This window comes from Pelophylax lessonae (genome assembly GCF_965119305.1).
Source record: "Pelophylax lessonae genome assembly, chromosome: 3".
Taxonomy (NCBI): domain Eukaryota; kingdom Metazoa; phylum Chordata; class Amphibia; order Anura; family Ranidae; genus Pelophylax; species Pelophylax lessonae.
In genome coordinates this window covers 355,991,654-356,005,508 of record NC_138770.1, presented here as the reverse complement: position 1 = coordinate 356,005,508, position 13,855 = coordinate 355,991,654, and the positions used below count along the sequence as shown (strand labels likewise).

Below are 13,855 nucleotides of genomic sequence, written 5' to 3'. Positions count from 1 at the left end.
CACAGCAGGAACATTACATTATCCTTACCTCGCTTTGGTGGGGAAAACTTTCCCACAGGTGAAGGCTGGAATCTGCTACTGGCTCTGCTGTCTGATTTTTCATTTAAAGGACTTGGAGATTTTGGAAGTTCATTTGTATTTTCAGATTTTGGGAGGCAGCTGATCATGACCAAAGCCATTTCCAAAATCTAAAATCAGGGGGGAAAAAATTGTAATAATTATTTTATTTAATGGCTTACCTTAATATGCTGTCATATTTATAAAGGACATACAGCAGGGGAATAAATTATTATGGGACTTTACTTCACTGGCTCAGCAAGCTTGACAGAAATGTTCCCGGGCTACAAGTCACAATTAGTCACCCTAATAAATAAGTCTAATTGTTTCTTTACTTGCAATGATAAAGAGAACTTAGAATAGATGAATTACTGCTGTAACAGATCCCCAATACTCAGATCAAAGTATTTCTGTCTTAAGTCCCCAGAATCTCAAGTGATGCAGTGACCTGGCCCCTCAATTACCCCCAAACATTAGCCTAAGCTCAATGAAGGGTAAAACAAAAGACACTTTATTCACCAACTCACTTCCAATATATACAGTCTCATGAGTTTGATTTCATTATCATATGCAAATGTAATTGTATACAGAACATAGTTAACATACTTTGGCCTTCTGGAAAGAGACAATAGGTGAATGAGACTGCAACATTATCATAATTAATTCAACAAACAACAAGCCCAAAACATAGCCGAATACGCATTCCTAGAAGTGTGAACACACTCCACCTCTAAAAAGATGAAATCAGAAGACATAGGCTCTCAGACTGCCCGTCTCCATTTTCAACACACCTTATTATAAACAATGTAGGCTATGTGTGACTTTAAGTGAGACACCAGCAGGTAATGCCGAGCATCTCCATCCCTGTATCAGAAAAAACAAAGTTGAAAAGGATTAAAAAGGATTAATCCTTTTCAACTTTCGTTTTCTTTAACACACCTTATTATAACTTAAGTGTCGATTCACATTCTCCCAGTATACTAAAGCTGAGTCTTATGCCATTAGCATCTGTTTAGTCTCTCATGGTGTGAAGTCCTTTGTTGTAATATGCAGCTTAGGCCCAAAGTCTGTGTCGCTTGGGGTAACAGGGACTTGAATTCAAAGTAACAATACTCCAAGGGTCCCCCAGCATACACCCCCAACCAGAGCCGCGCTCCCCTACAAGCCAGGTCCGTAGTCCGTGGGCAGGAGGCTGGCCTCCACAATCCTCCAGTAACCCGTGACGAACGTCCCAGCAAATGGGCGTTCGTCACAACTGTATTTCCATCTTTTTCCCTGACTACCATTTCCTAGGCTAAATGAAAAACATATGCATAGGACACCATTATGCATAAGACAGCATTATACAGTAATCAAGTAGTTTCAGGTGTACTTCTAATATATAATAGAGGATGAAAGTCTAACCTTAGTAGTTTTCTGCCAGCTCACCTGATTTTAACCTGTTCTGATTTTTTTAAAAATTGTTATTCCTTACCTGGCCAACCAGATATGGGGGGTTTTGGCATTGCACAAGTCTTTCCACACATGGTTTGTCCACCTTACTACACCAATGCATCACCTGCAAGGAAACCATAAAGTTTATAACCTAACACAGCAGTTATAGGTGTTCAGCTTTGAAAACAAATGTACTGTTCATGAAACACAATACCTTTTCCCATCCCATCATTGACCCACAAGTTTCTCCCCTTATCAGTTGCATAAAAATACATACTTTTTTTCTAGAACTTATATTATTCATTGATTTTTTTTTTTTTGTAGAACAAACAAGATTCTTTTGGAAAATGTTTTTTTCTATATTGACCTGTGATAATTTTAAAATATGTAGTGTTACTGTAATTAAAAGAGTATACATTTTATTCTATAATTTGCCCCATTTATAATGATGCTTCTGGTACAAAACATGGCAAAGAGATTTGCGAATAAAAAAAGTACCTTGTTTAAATTTTCAGGAATTTATTTTAAGGAATATAAATAAAAATATGGTAAATTTGAATGGAAAACAAATAGAAATAGATAACTAAAGAATGATGTGTGGTTAAATAAAAATATATTAAAAATAAAAAAAAAACTTTTTTTTTTTTTTTTTTACAACTACAGTTCTTTTAACTGCATGGTCACACCTTTGATCTATATATGAATGGAATAGTAAATAAGATCTAACATTTCTTGCATTGTGGTACACATGGGCTGAATATTGGCTGATATCAGCAGGTTCAACAGAAACCGGTTGACATTCAGCCAGTGTATACAGTAACCTGCAGCTGACCGGCATCAGACCAGTGTGTTCTGGCGGGGAGGGGGGGGGGCTCAGTTCCCCTATCAGAGCACAAAAGCTCAGCGGGGAGATCGCTGCACTAACATCGCATAGTTAATGCAGCGAACCCCTTGCAAGCTCCTCAGTTTTTATTTTTTAAATTAGCCCGCTGGGTTTAAAAAAAAAAAAAAAAAAAAAGACCTGTGTGTACAAGGCTTAAAGTGGTTGTAAAGAGTGACATTTTACATATTCAGTGTGCAGCTCCCCCCACAGCCCCCCCTAATATTTACCCAAGCCTGGACACAATCCAGCGATGTGCACAAGAGCAGCAGCTCCCCGGGTACTCTTTCTCCTCATTGGCTGTGACACAAAGCGGGTGCCATTTGCTCTCGCTGCTGTAAATCACAGCCAGTGAGGAGGGAGCAGGGGGGGGGGAGACTGAGCCACGCTCTGTGTTTCCCATAGACACACAGAGGTGGGTCGAGAACAAGCATGCATGAGTGTCCCTAGAGAAAGCAGCTTGCTCTGGAGGCACTCGTTGAGGGGGAGGGCCCAGAAGCGCCAGCAGGGGACCTGAGAAGAGGAGGATCAGGGCTGCTCTGTGCAAAACCACAGCAGGTAAGTATGATGTGTTTATTATTTTAAAGGGGAAAAAAAACCTAAACTTTATAACCACTTTAAGTGTTATTTTACACAGTAATTGCAGCTGTTTCTGCTATGTGATACATATTGGTAGTATTTGCTGTGGAGTAGCGGTAACAGGATAGAGGATTAGGGCGTAAATCAAATCACATTTTTCAAAGCAGATTTGAATGTGATGCAGTGGCTTTGTCTAGTCTGTTTTTATAAATGCATATTGATAAAATATATAAAATATAAAGATGTACTATACCTCATTTTTCACAATTTGCAGATTCTTCTTTAGTTCATTGAGTTCATCTGCTGCTTTATCTGTCTTTTGCGTGACATCCTGAAGGTAGGACTTTTTACTGGATTCCTTCATGCGGTTAAACGCATCATCATATTCATCACTATTATCTAGGATTTAACAGTAGAAAAGTAACATTCAGTTTATAATTTAAACAATAAATGTTACTTATGGTATATACTAGTACTGTGTGAATCAATACTTCTGTGAATCTAGATGTTTTCTACTATTGCTTCTTTTTTTACCTGGCTGCTGCAGAGCTGCCAAAGGCAAGGAAGGGGGGAGGGGGGTTGATCATTTATGAAAAGTTTTAAATGACAGTGGAGTTAATTTACTTAGCATAGGCTTAATCATTCAAATGTTTTTGTTTTTTTTTCTTTGCACTTGATTAATTATTCAAAGTAAACAGCTTAACCTCAACCACTAATCTAAGCGAACATACACTTTATAAAGTGATCGGTCTCTATTCCTTTAGTAAATTGACACCAGCGTGTAATTAGGATACCAGTAAAATCCTTAAAGAAAAGGCAAAATGTACTATATTTTATTAAAACTTTTAGTTTGAAAATCTTACAACCAAAAGAAGGCCCCTTTCACATGAGCTGTCCAATCAGGTCCGTCTGTCAGTTTTTCAGGCGGACCTGATCAGTCTTTGCATGGCCCTCTATGGAATGGCTGAGATCCGCTGACACCCGCCGGCATCCAATCCATTCCTGTCTGCCAAGAACAGATGGATGGTGGTCCTATCTTCTATCCGTCTAGCAGATCGGATAAAGTGGCATCAGATGGAAACAGACAGGCGGTCTGTTTCAATCCGATTGCCCCATAGAGGAGAGCAGGACTGTGTTCATGTCCACTTTGCATAGTGGGGATCAGCGAACAGATCCCCTGCTGAGCAAATGGATTCTGCTTAGTGGAGGAGCCCGTGTGAAAGGGGCCTTACTCAGTTATGTAACACTATTAAAAGTACAGTACTATATAGCTTTTCTATTTTTCTATTATTAAAAAAATATTTGAAGTGAAAAAACATCTAAACAGATCATACCGGATTTGTGTATACTATAGTTTTGTAACATTTTTTTGCACATTGCACTGTTGATATTTAATACAATGTACACCCATGACACTGGTATCAAAAAGATTTATGGATTTTCTACAAACAAAACAGCACAGCAGAGATGTTTTCAGATTGTCTCTATTTAAGTAAAAATCCATCAGTGGGAAATGGTGACAACAATTAAAACCTGCGCTACGTGAAAATAAACCAATGTGTGATAAAGTAATGCAGCTGCTGTTCACCAAGTAAAAACTCAGGTAACTAGCTAACAAAACCACAGCGCTTGCAAATGAAATATTCAAAAATTATAAAATATTTGAAATACATGTAATAAAGTGCAAAGCAACAAAAAACTGATACTGTTGTGCAAAATAATGCAATAAATACACAATTCCGTGCAATGCTTGAATAAGGTGCTAATAGTGCTAAATAGTCCAAAATATTGTGCAAAAAAGAAGGTGCTGGTGATATTGCAAATAAGTGCTATTATAAAGTCCAATATACTGTGCAGTCATCACTAGCACCTTTATATTGCACAATATATTGGACTTTATGATAGCACTTATTTGCAATATCACCAGCACCTTCTTTTTTGCACAATATGTTGGACTATTTAGCACTATTGGCATCTTATTTAAGCATTGCATGGGATTGTGTATTTTTTGCACTATTTTGCACAACAATATCAGTTTTTTGTTGCTTTGGACTTTATTACATGTATTTCAAGTATTTTATAATTTTTGACTATTTAATTTGCAAGCGCTGTGGTTTTGTTAGCTAGCAAGCAGGGATGGTTAGGGGAACTGTTTTTTTTTTCTTTGATAATTTAGATATGTGTAATAATTTGAGCTTGAGCTATTGAGATTTGAAGACATGCTTTTTCATTAAAGCAGATTTGCTTGAAATCATCTCCTGCATTTAAAATAAAAGGTTGCGTTTCTATTAACAATTTTTCTTTAAAGGACAATTTGTTCATTTAAATCCTTTAAGCACTTTACTGCTCACTAAATGTCATAACTCATATGAGTGAAAAGAAATACAAAAACACATGAAAAAAGTATACTATACCATCTTTTAATAAGTCATCATCCTCTTGAAAATTGTCTACCTCATTTTCATTTTGTGACAGAAATATTTGAAGAGTTTCATCTCCAAGACCTGATTAACAAGGAAACGGCAAAAATGTACTTTGTAATGTTAAATGCATAACCATTCATTTATAGTCACACAGAGAATAAACATGAAACGTTCACCCCACACAGAATTTCAATTGCTTTAGAGCTTAGAGGACATCTAAACTAGAGACATGAAAGAATGACGACTGAAAGAGACCTAGTGGTCTATCGATGATGCTTTTTTTTTTTTTTTTTTTTTGTAAATAGGTCATTGGGGTCCCACCACAATACCAAATTACACCAACAGGTGAGAATTCACTACAGTTTTACAAAATATATTTTAAATTTTTCTGGACATTTATTTTAAATAATATTTCCTCTCCACAGGTGTACAACTGATAGTTGACAAAAATGAAGTCTGTATGCCTGAAAAAACTGTGGGATGAAAACTCTTTTCATCATCATGAATACACTGTGACTGTACAAAAGACAAACGTGAGGTGACCTAGAATTGAGCATCTTTGCATAAAAACACACCCACGTTTGACACTAAATAGGTAAATTTAATATTTATTCTTTTATCTATTTTAAAATTTAAAACTCCCTGATCACACTAACATTCTGTAAGCTGTAGATGAAAAAATAATTGTAGAGGTTCCCTGAGAGCTCAAACTTTTTAAACTTTCAAGGGTTCCTTTCAGGTAGACAGGTTGAGAAAGGCTGCACTAATATCTAGCACAATAGATGTAAGTTATCAGCAGAAAAAGACCTAATAAAAACAACAAAATACACATCACAAACGGCCACTGGAGCTCAGATGAGTAAGGCCTCGTACACACTGGATGTTTTTGGCTTCAGGTGTTTTTTCTGCATCCAGTAAACTCCCCAGCACACATGCACACATAGTCTGTTATTATCAGCGTTTTTTGGCAGGGGTGTTTTCTGGCTGGAAAGTAAAAAACCCAAAACTAGTGGGTTTTAGGAGTTCTTCAGCTGTAAAAATGCTCTAACTTTTCTAAAAGCTGAAAAACGCAGCTTTTCACCGTTTATCTGTGTTTTTGAGCCATAAACTTTTGTGGGAGTATAGTTTTGCTAAAAAAAAAAAAAAAAAAAAAAGCTGCAAAACGCTACAGCTAAAAAAAAAAAAAAAAAGAAAACCTGAAAAACTATGAAAAATGCTACTGCAAAAATGCTGAAAAACTCATTCTACAACTACAGCTTTCTACAGCTAACTCTACTGACGTTTTTATAAAGTTCAGTGTGCATAAGGCCTAAGGGTCCATATGCACACTGGCTTAAAAAATGGCAGTGCTGGCCCGTGGAGGTGGTGGGCGCCCATGGGATTGGAGTCACAATACAAGTTGGTATAGTTTTTTTTTTATTGTATAATGAGCTTGTGATGTGCCTTACTCATGTAATATCAAGAATCTGCACAATTTTGGGGATAGCCCACAAAGCTAGAATGATTAATAAAGCTTGAGAAGACTTTTATTCTCTTAACATATGGGGGGAAAAAGGAGTTAGAGAAAAAAAGGAAGAGAAGAAGAAAACTCCTTTTTATATGTTGGTGGGCTTTCAGTCCTTTAATGTGTGTTTGACATTTGTGGAAGATACGTATTCTTTGTTGTATCATTGTATTCTCTTTATTATTATGAAATTCATTAATAAAAATAATGAAACAGAAAAAATGCCAGTGATTTTGGCAGAAAAAAATGCAAATTTTGAGCATTTTTTTGTACTAGCAAACCAGGGGTGGGGAACCTACAGTTCGGGGGCCGTATGCGGCCCCCAAAGTCATCTGGTCCGGCCCCCCATGCAGCTGAGTCTGTGTCTCTCTGATCTGTCAGAACGGAGCCGATGCTTCCTGTATAGTTACTGCTCTGTTATGACAGTCTGAGTGAGTCACAGGCTGAGTGATATCAAATGCACTCCGCCTGTGACCAATACAGGAAACATCAACTCTTCCAGCCAGAGCCAGCAGTACCAGCCAGAGCCAGTAGTACCAGCCAGAACCAGCAGTACCAGCCAGAGCCAGCAGTACTCACAGCAGTACCAGCCAGAGCCAGCATTACTCACAGCAGTACCAGCCAGAACCAGCAGTACACACAGCAGTACCAGCCAGAGTCAGCAGTACCAACAGCAGTACCAACCAGCAGTACCTACAGCACAGTACCAGCCTGAGCCAGAAGTACCCACAGCAATACCAGCCAGCAGTACCAGCCAGCAGTACCAGCCTGAGCCAGCAGTACCCACAGCAGTACCCGCCTGAGCCAGCAGTACCAGCCAGCAGTACCCACAGCACAGTACCAGCCTGAGCCAGCAGTACCCACAGCAGTACCAGCCAGCAGTACCTACAGCACAGTACCAGCCTGAGTCAGCAGTACCCACAGCAGTACCAGCCAGCAGTACCCACAAGCCTGAGCCAGCAGTACCAGCCAGCAGTACTCATAGCACAGTACAAGCCAGCAGTACCAGCTTGAGCCAGCAGTACCAGCCAGCTGTACCCACCAGCAGTATCAGCGAGCTATTCCCACCAGCAGTACCCGCCAGCAGTTCTTTTCAAAACTTACCACCACAAAAAAGTTGACTGCGCTCCAGACTGACCGACGCAAACCTGGAGAACCTGTTGCGAGTAGCAACATCATCAATACCAGCTAACATCACACACCTCATCAAAGAGAAGCAGTTGCAGCCATCACATTAGGGGTGAGTTAATTAAATGTTTGACCAAATATAACAGGCTAATTTTTAAGGTGATCATTTTGTACGGCCCCCGAATGATTTTTTAAATACCCAAATGGCCCTTGGCAGAAAAAAGGTTCCCCACCCCTGCTCTAAACAGTGATTCTAAAATAAGCCTCTAAACAACCTAATGTGCATGGACACATAGAATGCCCTTTTAGTTGCTTTTACAACGCTAAACTGGTACAACGCTAAACTTCTTTAAGAGCAGCATTCTTTTAAACCAGTGTGCATGGACCCTAAGGAAAACAAACATTTTTTAATCAGGGTGAGAGATAAGATTTCTTTGGCCCGATGTGTGTGAAATCAGTGTTACTACACTACTAGTTTACTGACAAGTGACATGTGTAGCCCCTGAAATGGTTTCTATTAACATATATTATTTACAAAGACAAAAACATACAGCTTTTCAAACATGGTTTTTGTATGATCTTAGATGTGATTAACACTTTCAAGTCCACAGTGCTAAATTATTTACAATGTATTATTGAAGAGCTTATCAAATGGCTCACCCAATGTGGCTTTCAATCTCTCCAAAATGGAAGTCTTTGTAATAAGTTTATTTAAAATTTCTGCAGCAATAATTTGTGCTTCGTTGTATTTTTTTTCCAGGATATCAATTGCTTCTTGCGTTTTCTTTACATCTATTCGAGTGTTATCAAGTGTCTCAAGTACGCATCTGTGGAAAGAAAGCAAAGCATAAATCTCAAGAGATCTGAATACCTATGATGTCTTTTAAGTCCGAAGGTTCTTAAGAAAATATTGCAAAATACCTTTTTAAATACAATATTGAAACTAATGCCATTAGTTAGCTAATGCTTAATTCATGAAAACTGCTTACATTTAAGCTAGTGGCTAGGAACAGGATGGCAGCTTTGGAGCCTGCATTTTTATTAAGTCAGAAATTGTAGCTCCTTTACTGCTATACTCTTCAAAAGCCCAGTGGTTGGGGTTCCCACTTGTAGGCCTATATTTTGAAAAAAGGTCTTTCTATTGTTTGTAAAGTCTTATTTGTGTGTCCAAATAGATTTCCCTAAAGTTTCTCTACTTGTACCTTGTATTATAATGGTAAAACAATGTGTGACTTACGTTAACTGATTATTTGTGCTGTAATGCTCTTCAGTCTTCTTCAGGAATATACTCTTAAAGCTATCCAAAAAAAACTGCAATGTGTTTGGACCAATAAAAACTTTGTCCTTTGCTGTTGTGGCTTCCTTTGAAATTTGGAGCATCAGTCTTTCCTGCATTGGAAAAACACAGGTAAAACTATATTCAATATTAATGCAGGTACCTGGAACAGTTGTTACTGTATGAGATCAAGGCCTAGCATCTGATATTATACAGGGCAAAACCTGCCTTCTGGAGTTTTACAACCTTCATCCTTGAGTCCTCTAGATCAGTGGTGGTCAACTTTCAATATAGACAGCCTTGAGTTCAACCCCTGATGTCACCAAAGGGCATTATGTTCAGTGAATGCAACGCAACAGGAGATGGTCAGAGACTACAAGCATGCTGCAGGAGTTGTTGGAGGATCACTGCTATTACTACAGTAGCTATTTACAAATCAGTGCTTTCACATTTGTGCTTCCTACAGCCTCCTTGAAACTGACTTGTGCCACATTTGATATTGCTTTTAGCAATAGTCATTACACAAGATCGAAGAAAAAAAAAGAGAAAAGGAAAGACAAGAGAGAAAAAAGTAACTGTGCTACTTCACTACTAGAAATCAGTTTAAATAATATTTTTTCTCCACTGACCGCACCTCTCCACTAGTAAGAACCTAGGTAAGAAAAAACAAGACTATTGTTTGCAGGCACCCCGAAGGCTGCATTCGGCCCCCTGTGCCATAGGTTGGGCACCAGAGGTCTAGATTGTCTAGGCACAGTGATAGCAAACCTTGGAACCCCAGATGTTTTGGAACAATATTTCCCATGATGCTCATGCACTCTGCAGTGTAGTTGAACATCATGGGAAATGTAGTTCCAAAACATCAGGGGTGCCAAGGTTCGCCATCACTGGTCTAGGGTATGGGGTGAGCAATTTTTCACAGGTGTAACATGTAACATACGAGGAGTTAGCCTTTAACCACTTCCAGACTGCCCGCCACAGTTATATGTCGGCACTTTGACGTTAAATATTAGGGTTATGGCAGCAGATAGTTGCCATAACCTCTGCATTTTTTTAAACTGCCAGCGGTCCTCTTTCAGATAAGGGTGGTCCCAGCGGCAGTTTCACCGTGGGATCACCCTTGCGGTGCGGCGGGAGAGGTCTACCCCCTTCTCACCGTTTCCCGGTCCCGGCAGCGGGGAATACGATCTGGTCCGCGCTCCTCACAGGCAGGAAGTCGAGTGAGGGCAAGATGGTCTTGGAGGAATGGAGCAACGGATCTAAAGAGCCAATTTTTTTTCATCTTGAAAAAAATTACTTATTTTTTTTCTTTTTTAGTGTAGATGTGAGGTCTGAGGTCTTTTTGACCCCAGATCTCACAATAAAGAGGTCCTGTTGTGCTTATTTCTATTACAAGGGATGTTTACATTTCTTGTAATAGGAATAAAAATGATCCAATTTTTTTTTAAAAAACTGTGTAAAAATAAAAAATAATAGATAAAATAAATAATAAATAGTGTAGCGCAGTCTATGATAGATTATTGGGATTCAATCATTGGATAAAACACTTTAAACCAATAATAAATATATTAAATATATTAAAACATGTCTAAAAAGGAGATAGTCCATATAAGAGGCGATAACAGTCGGTAGAGGTAAAAAGTCCACTTGTGATATGGTGAAATAATAACAGGTGTGACTCTGGTGCTCAAATCCCTCCACCAAGCAATTTCTGCCTCTCACCTCCAAAACATGACCCTGCAGGGCCAGAAAGCATAAACAATCTCCACAGGTAACCAACTCGTGTTGCTCCGATACAGGCAAGACCAAGACTCCAGCACTTGTCAGCACAAATAAGGATATCGCTGCAGCAGGTACAACTCACACTCGATTCCAAGTTTCCCAAGATATATAAATAAAAGAGGGGGAGATCTAGTGCTCTCTGTTGTAATGCTGAAAGCTTTAATTCACTCAAAACATATTGCACTTACATTGTATCCGACCATAATAGGCATAGTAGTTGCAGAGTGTGCAGCGTGCTGGATGGTGCCTGGTTACTTCCTGGTTAACAGCCGTAGGACCGATTGACCAATCCCCCGTACGCGTTACGTCAGGTGGGCGTAGACTTCATCCCCGCTGAAGAAGTCTACGCCCACCTGACGTAACGCGTACGGGGGATTGGTCAATCGGTCCTACGGCTGTTAACCAGGAAGTAACCAGGCACCATCCAGCACGCTGCACACTCTGCAACTACTATGCCTATTATGGTCGGATACAATGTAAGTGCAATATGTTTTGAGTGAATTAAAGCTTTCAGCATTACAACAGAGAGCACTAGATCTCCCCCTCTTTTATTTATATATCTTGGGAAACTTGGAATCGAGTGTGAGTTGTACCTGCTGCAGCGATATCCTTATTTGTGCTGACAAGTGCTGGAGTCTTGGTCTTGCCTGTATCGGAGCAACACGAGTTGGTTACCTGTGGAGATTGTTTATGCTTTCTGGCCCTGCAGGGTCATGTTTTGGAGGTGAGAGGCAGAAATTGCTTGGTGGAGGGATTTGAGCACCAGAGTCACACCTGTTATTATTTCACCATATCACAAGTGGACTTTTTACCTCTACCGACTGTTATCGCCTCTTATATGGACTATCTCCTTTTTAGACATGTTTTAATATATTTAATATATTTATTATTGGTTTAAAGTGTTTTATCCAATGATTGAATCCCAATAATCTATCATAGACTGCGCTACACTATTTATTATTTATTTCATTGAAGGAGTTGGATTGCCCTTGAGTGTTAGCTGCTGGTCTCATTGCAAGTTAATTTATTCAGCGCTGAATCTTCTACACACATATTATAATAGATAAAATAAATAGGAAAAAAAAATCAAAGCACCCTGTCCCGGTTAGCTCGCGTGCAGAAGCGAACACATATGCAAGTCCTGTCCACATATGTAAACAGTGTTCAAACCACACATGTGAGGTATTGTCGCAATCGTTAGAGCGAGGGTAATAATTTGAGCCTGAGACCTCCTCTGTAACCCTAAGCTGGTAACCTGTAGACATTTTTAAAGTGTCACCTATGGGGGTTTTTAAGTACGAAAGTTTGTCGCCATTCCATGAGCGTGCGCAATTTTTAAGCATGACATGTTGGGTATCTATTTACTCGGCGTAACATTATCTTTCATATTATAGAAAAAAATTTTTTCTTATTTTTAATTAAAAAAACTTTTCCTATAAAAATTGCGTTTGGAAGACCGCTGCGCAAATACGGTGTGATAAAAAATATTGCAACAATCTCCATTTTATTCTCTAGGGTCTCTGCTAAAAAAATATATATAATATTTGTTTTTAACTTGTAACAAGTATCAGAAATAGGCCCATTCCTTAAGTGGTTAAGTTGCACAGATAGAATCATTACTGGCTGCTAATGGAGAGTAACATTATAAGCAAGTATGTGTACATATTTGTTTTATACCTGAACAATATCTCTGCAATATGGAAGATGATATGGGGACACGTTAGATTGTGAAATATCTAGTTTAGGATTATTTTCAGAATTCATAGAAATTTCGGGATTGCAATGTCCAGCCCATGGAACTTGATTATTTTCTTGGAGCATATAACTGTGAATCAAAGAAACAGCAAATGCTATTTTCTCTCTGCAAATATAATAAAATATGATAAATTGTTATCTGGTTAAACATTAAAACAATCAAGAAAACTGTGAGGAAAAAAAGACATATGTGGTACATCTTTGCAATACATGCACATTTTCTAATGTCTTATGCCTTAAAATACCATGCAAGTACAGAAATATTCCTGTGAAACATATAAAAATGCACTCCTAAAGCTGGGCATACAAGGATACATCTGTGCAATACATGCACATTTTCTAATGTGTTATTCCTTTTACTACCATGCAAGTACAGAAAAATTCCTGCGAAACTTAAAAAAATGCACTTCTAAAGCTGGCCATACAAGGATAGAATTTCAATCTGTGTGTGTGAGCTCCCCCACTTAACAGAAGTCAGTTGTTTAATCAATTTGTATTGAAGGGCTATGTTGGAAATTTTTCTACCGATCAGTGGCTGCAGCCAATCAACTGCAACAGCTGCAACTTTAGTATTTTATGTGGGCTGACAGCACAAAGCCTTTTTATGGACTGTGTGATGTCAGCCCTGCCCATTTGTATTTAGCTAAAGTATTTAAACCTTCCCTCTATCATATTCTCCATAAAATAGGGACTAATTGTAAGAATATATTCCTGAAGAAGACTGGAGAGCAGTCCCAAGATAAGAACTGGGAGGCCTAATTAGACATCTTGAGATTATACAAGAAGTGTACAGAGAGGACAGGGCAGCTTTACATTTCTAACACGATCAACAGGTACATTTTTGCACTTATTAAACAAATACAACAAAACACTTTCCATAGTAAATTTACAGACCAAGAGGGTTAGGAAAAGTTAATTGTTAGGGTTTACATACACTTTAACAATAAAAAAAAGACATTGTTCTGTACAAATCTACATTAATAATGCAATGCATTTTCCATGAGCTGTAATTTATTTATAATAACACATAAGCTGCC

The 13,855-nt window shown here is 38.5% G+C and overlaps 1 protein-coding gene across 1 annotated transcript in view; it reads right to left on the bottom strand.

Moving 5' to 3' along the window:
• The window catches only part of LOC309549672 (dynein axonemal heavy chain 5-like), a 303,485-nt gene that overhangs the window by 59,525 nt on the left and 230,105 nt on the right, over positions 1 to 13,855 (bottom strand). The window contains exons 72-78 of the mRNA XM_082250083.1: positions 12,741 to 12,924; positions 9,243 to 9,394; positions 8,666 to 8,832; positions 5,365 to 5,454; positions 3,204 to 3,349; positions 1,532 to 1,615; positions 29 to 188 (exon numbers count right to left, since the gene is read on the bottom strand). Of these exons, the coding sequence (XP_082106209.1) occupies positions 29 to 188; positions 1,532 to 1,615; positions 3,204 to 3,349; positions 5,365 to 5,454; positions 8,666 to 8,832; positions 9,243 to 9,394; positions 12,741 to 12,924 (983 nt within the window). The remainder of the gene's footprint in view (positions 1 to 28; positions 189 to 1,531; positions 1,616 to 3,203; positions 3,350 to 5,364; positions 5,455 to 8,665; positions 8,833 to 9,242; positions 9,395 to 12,740; positions 12,925 to 13,855) is intronic.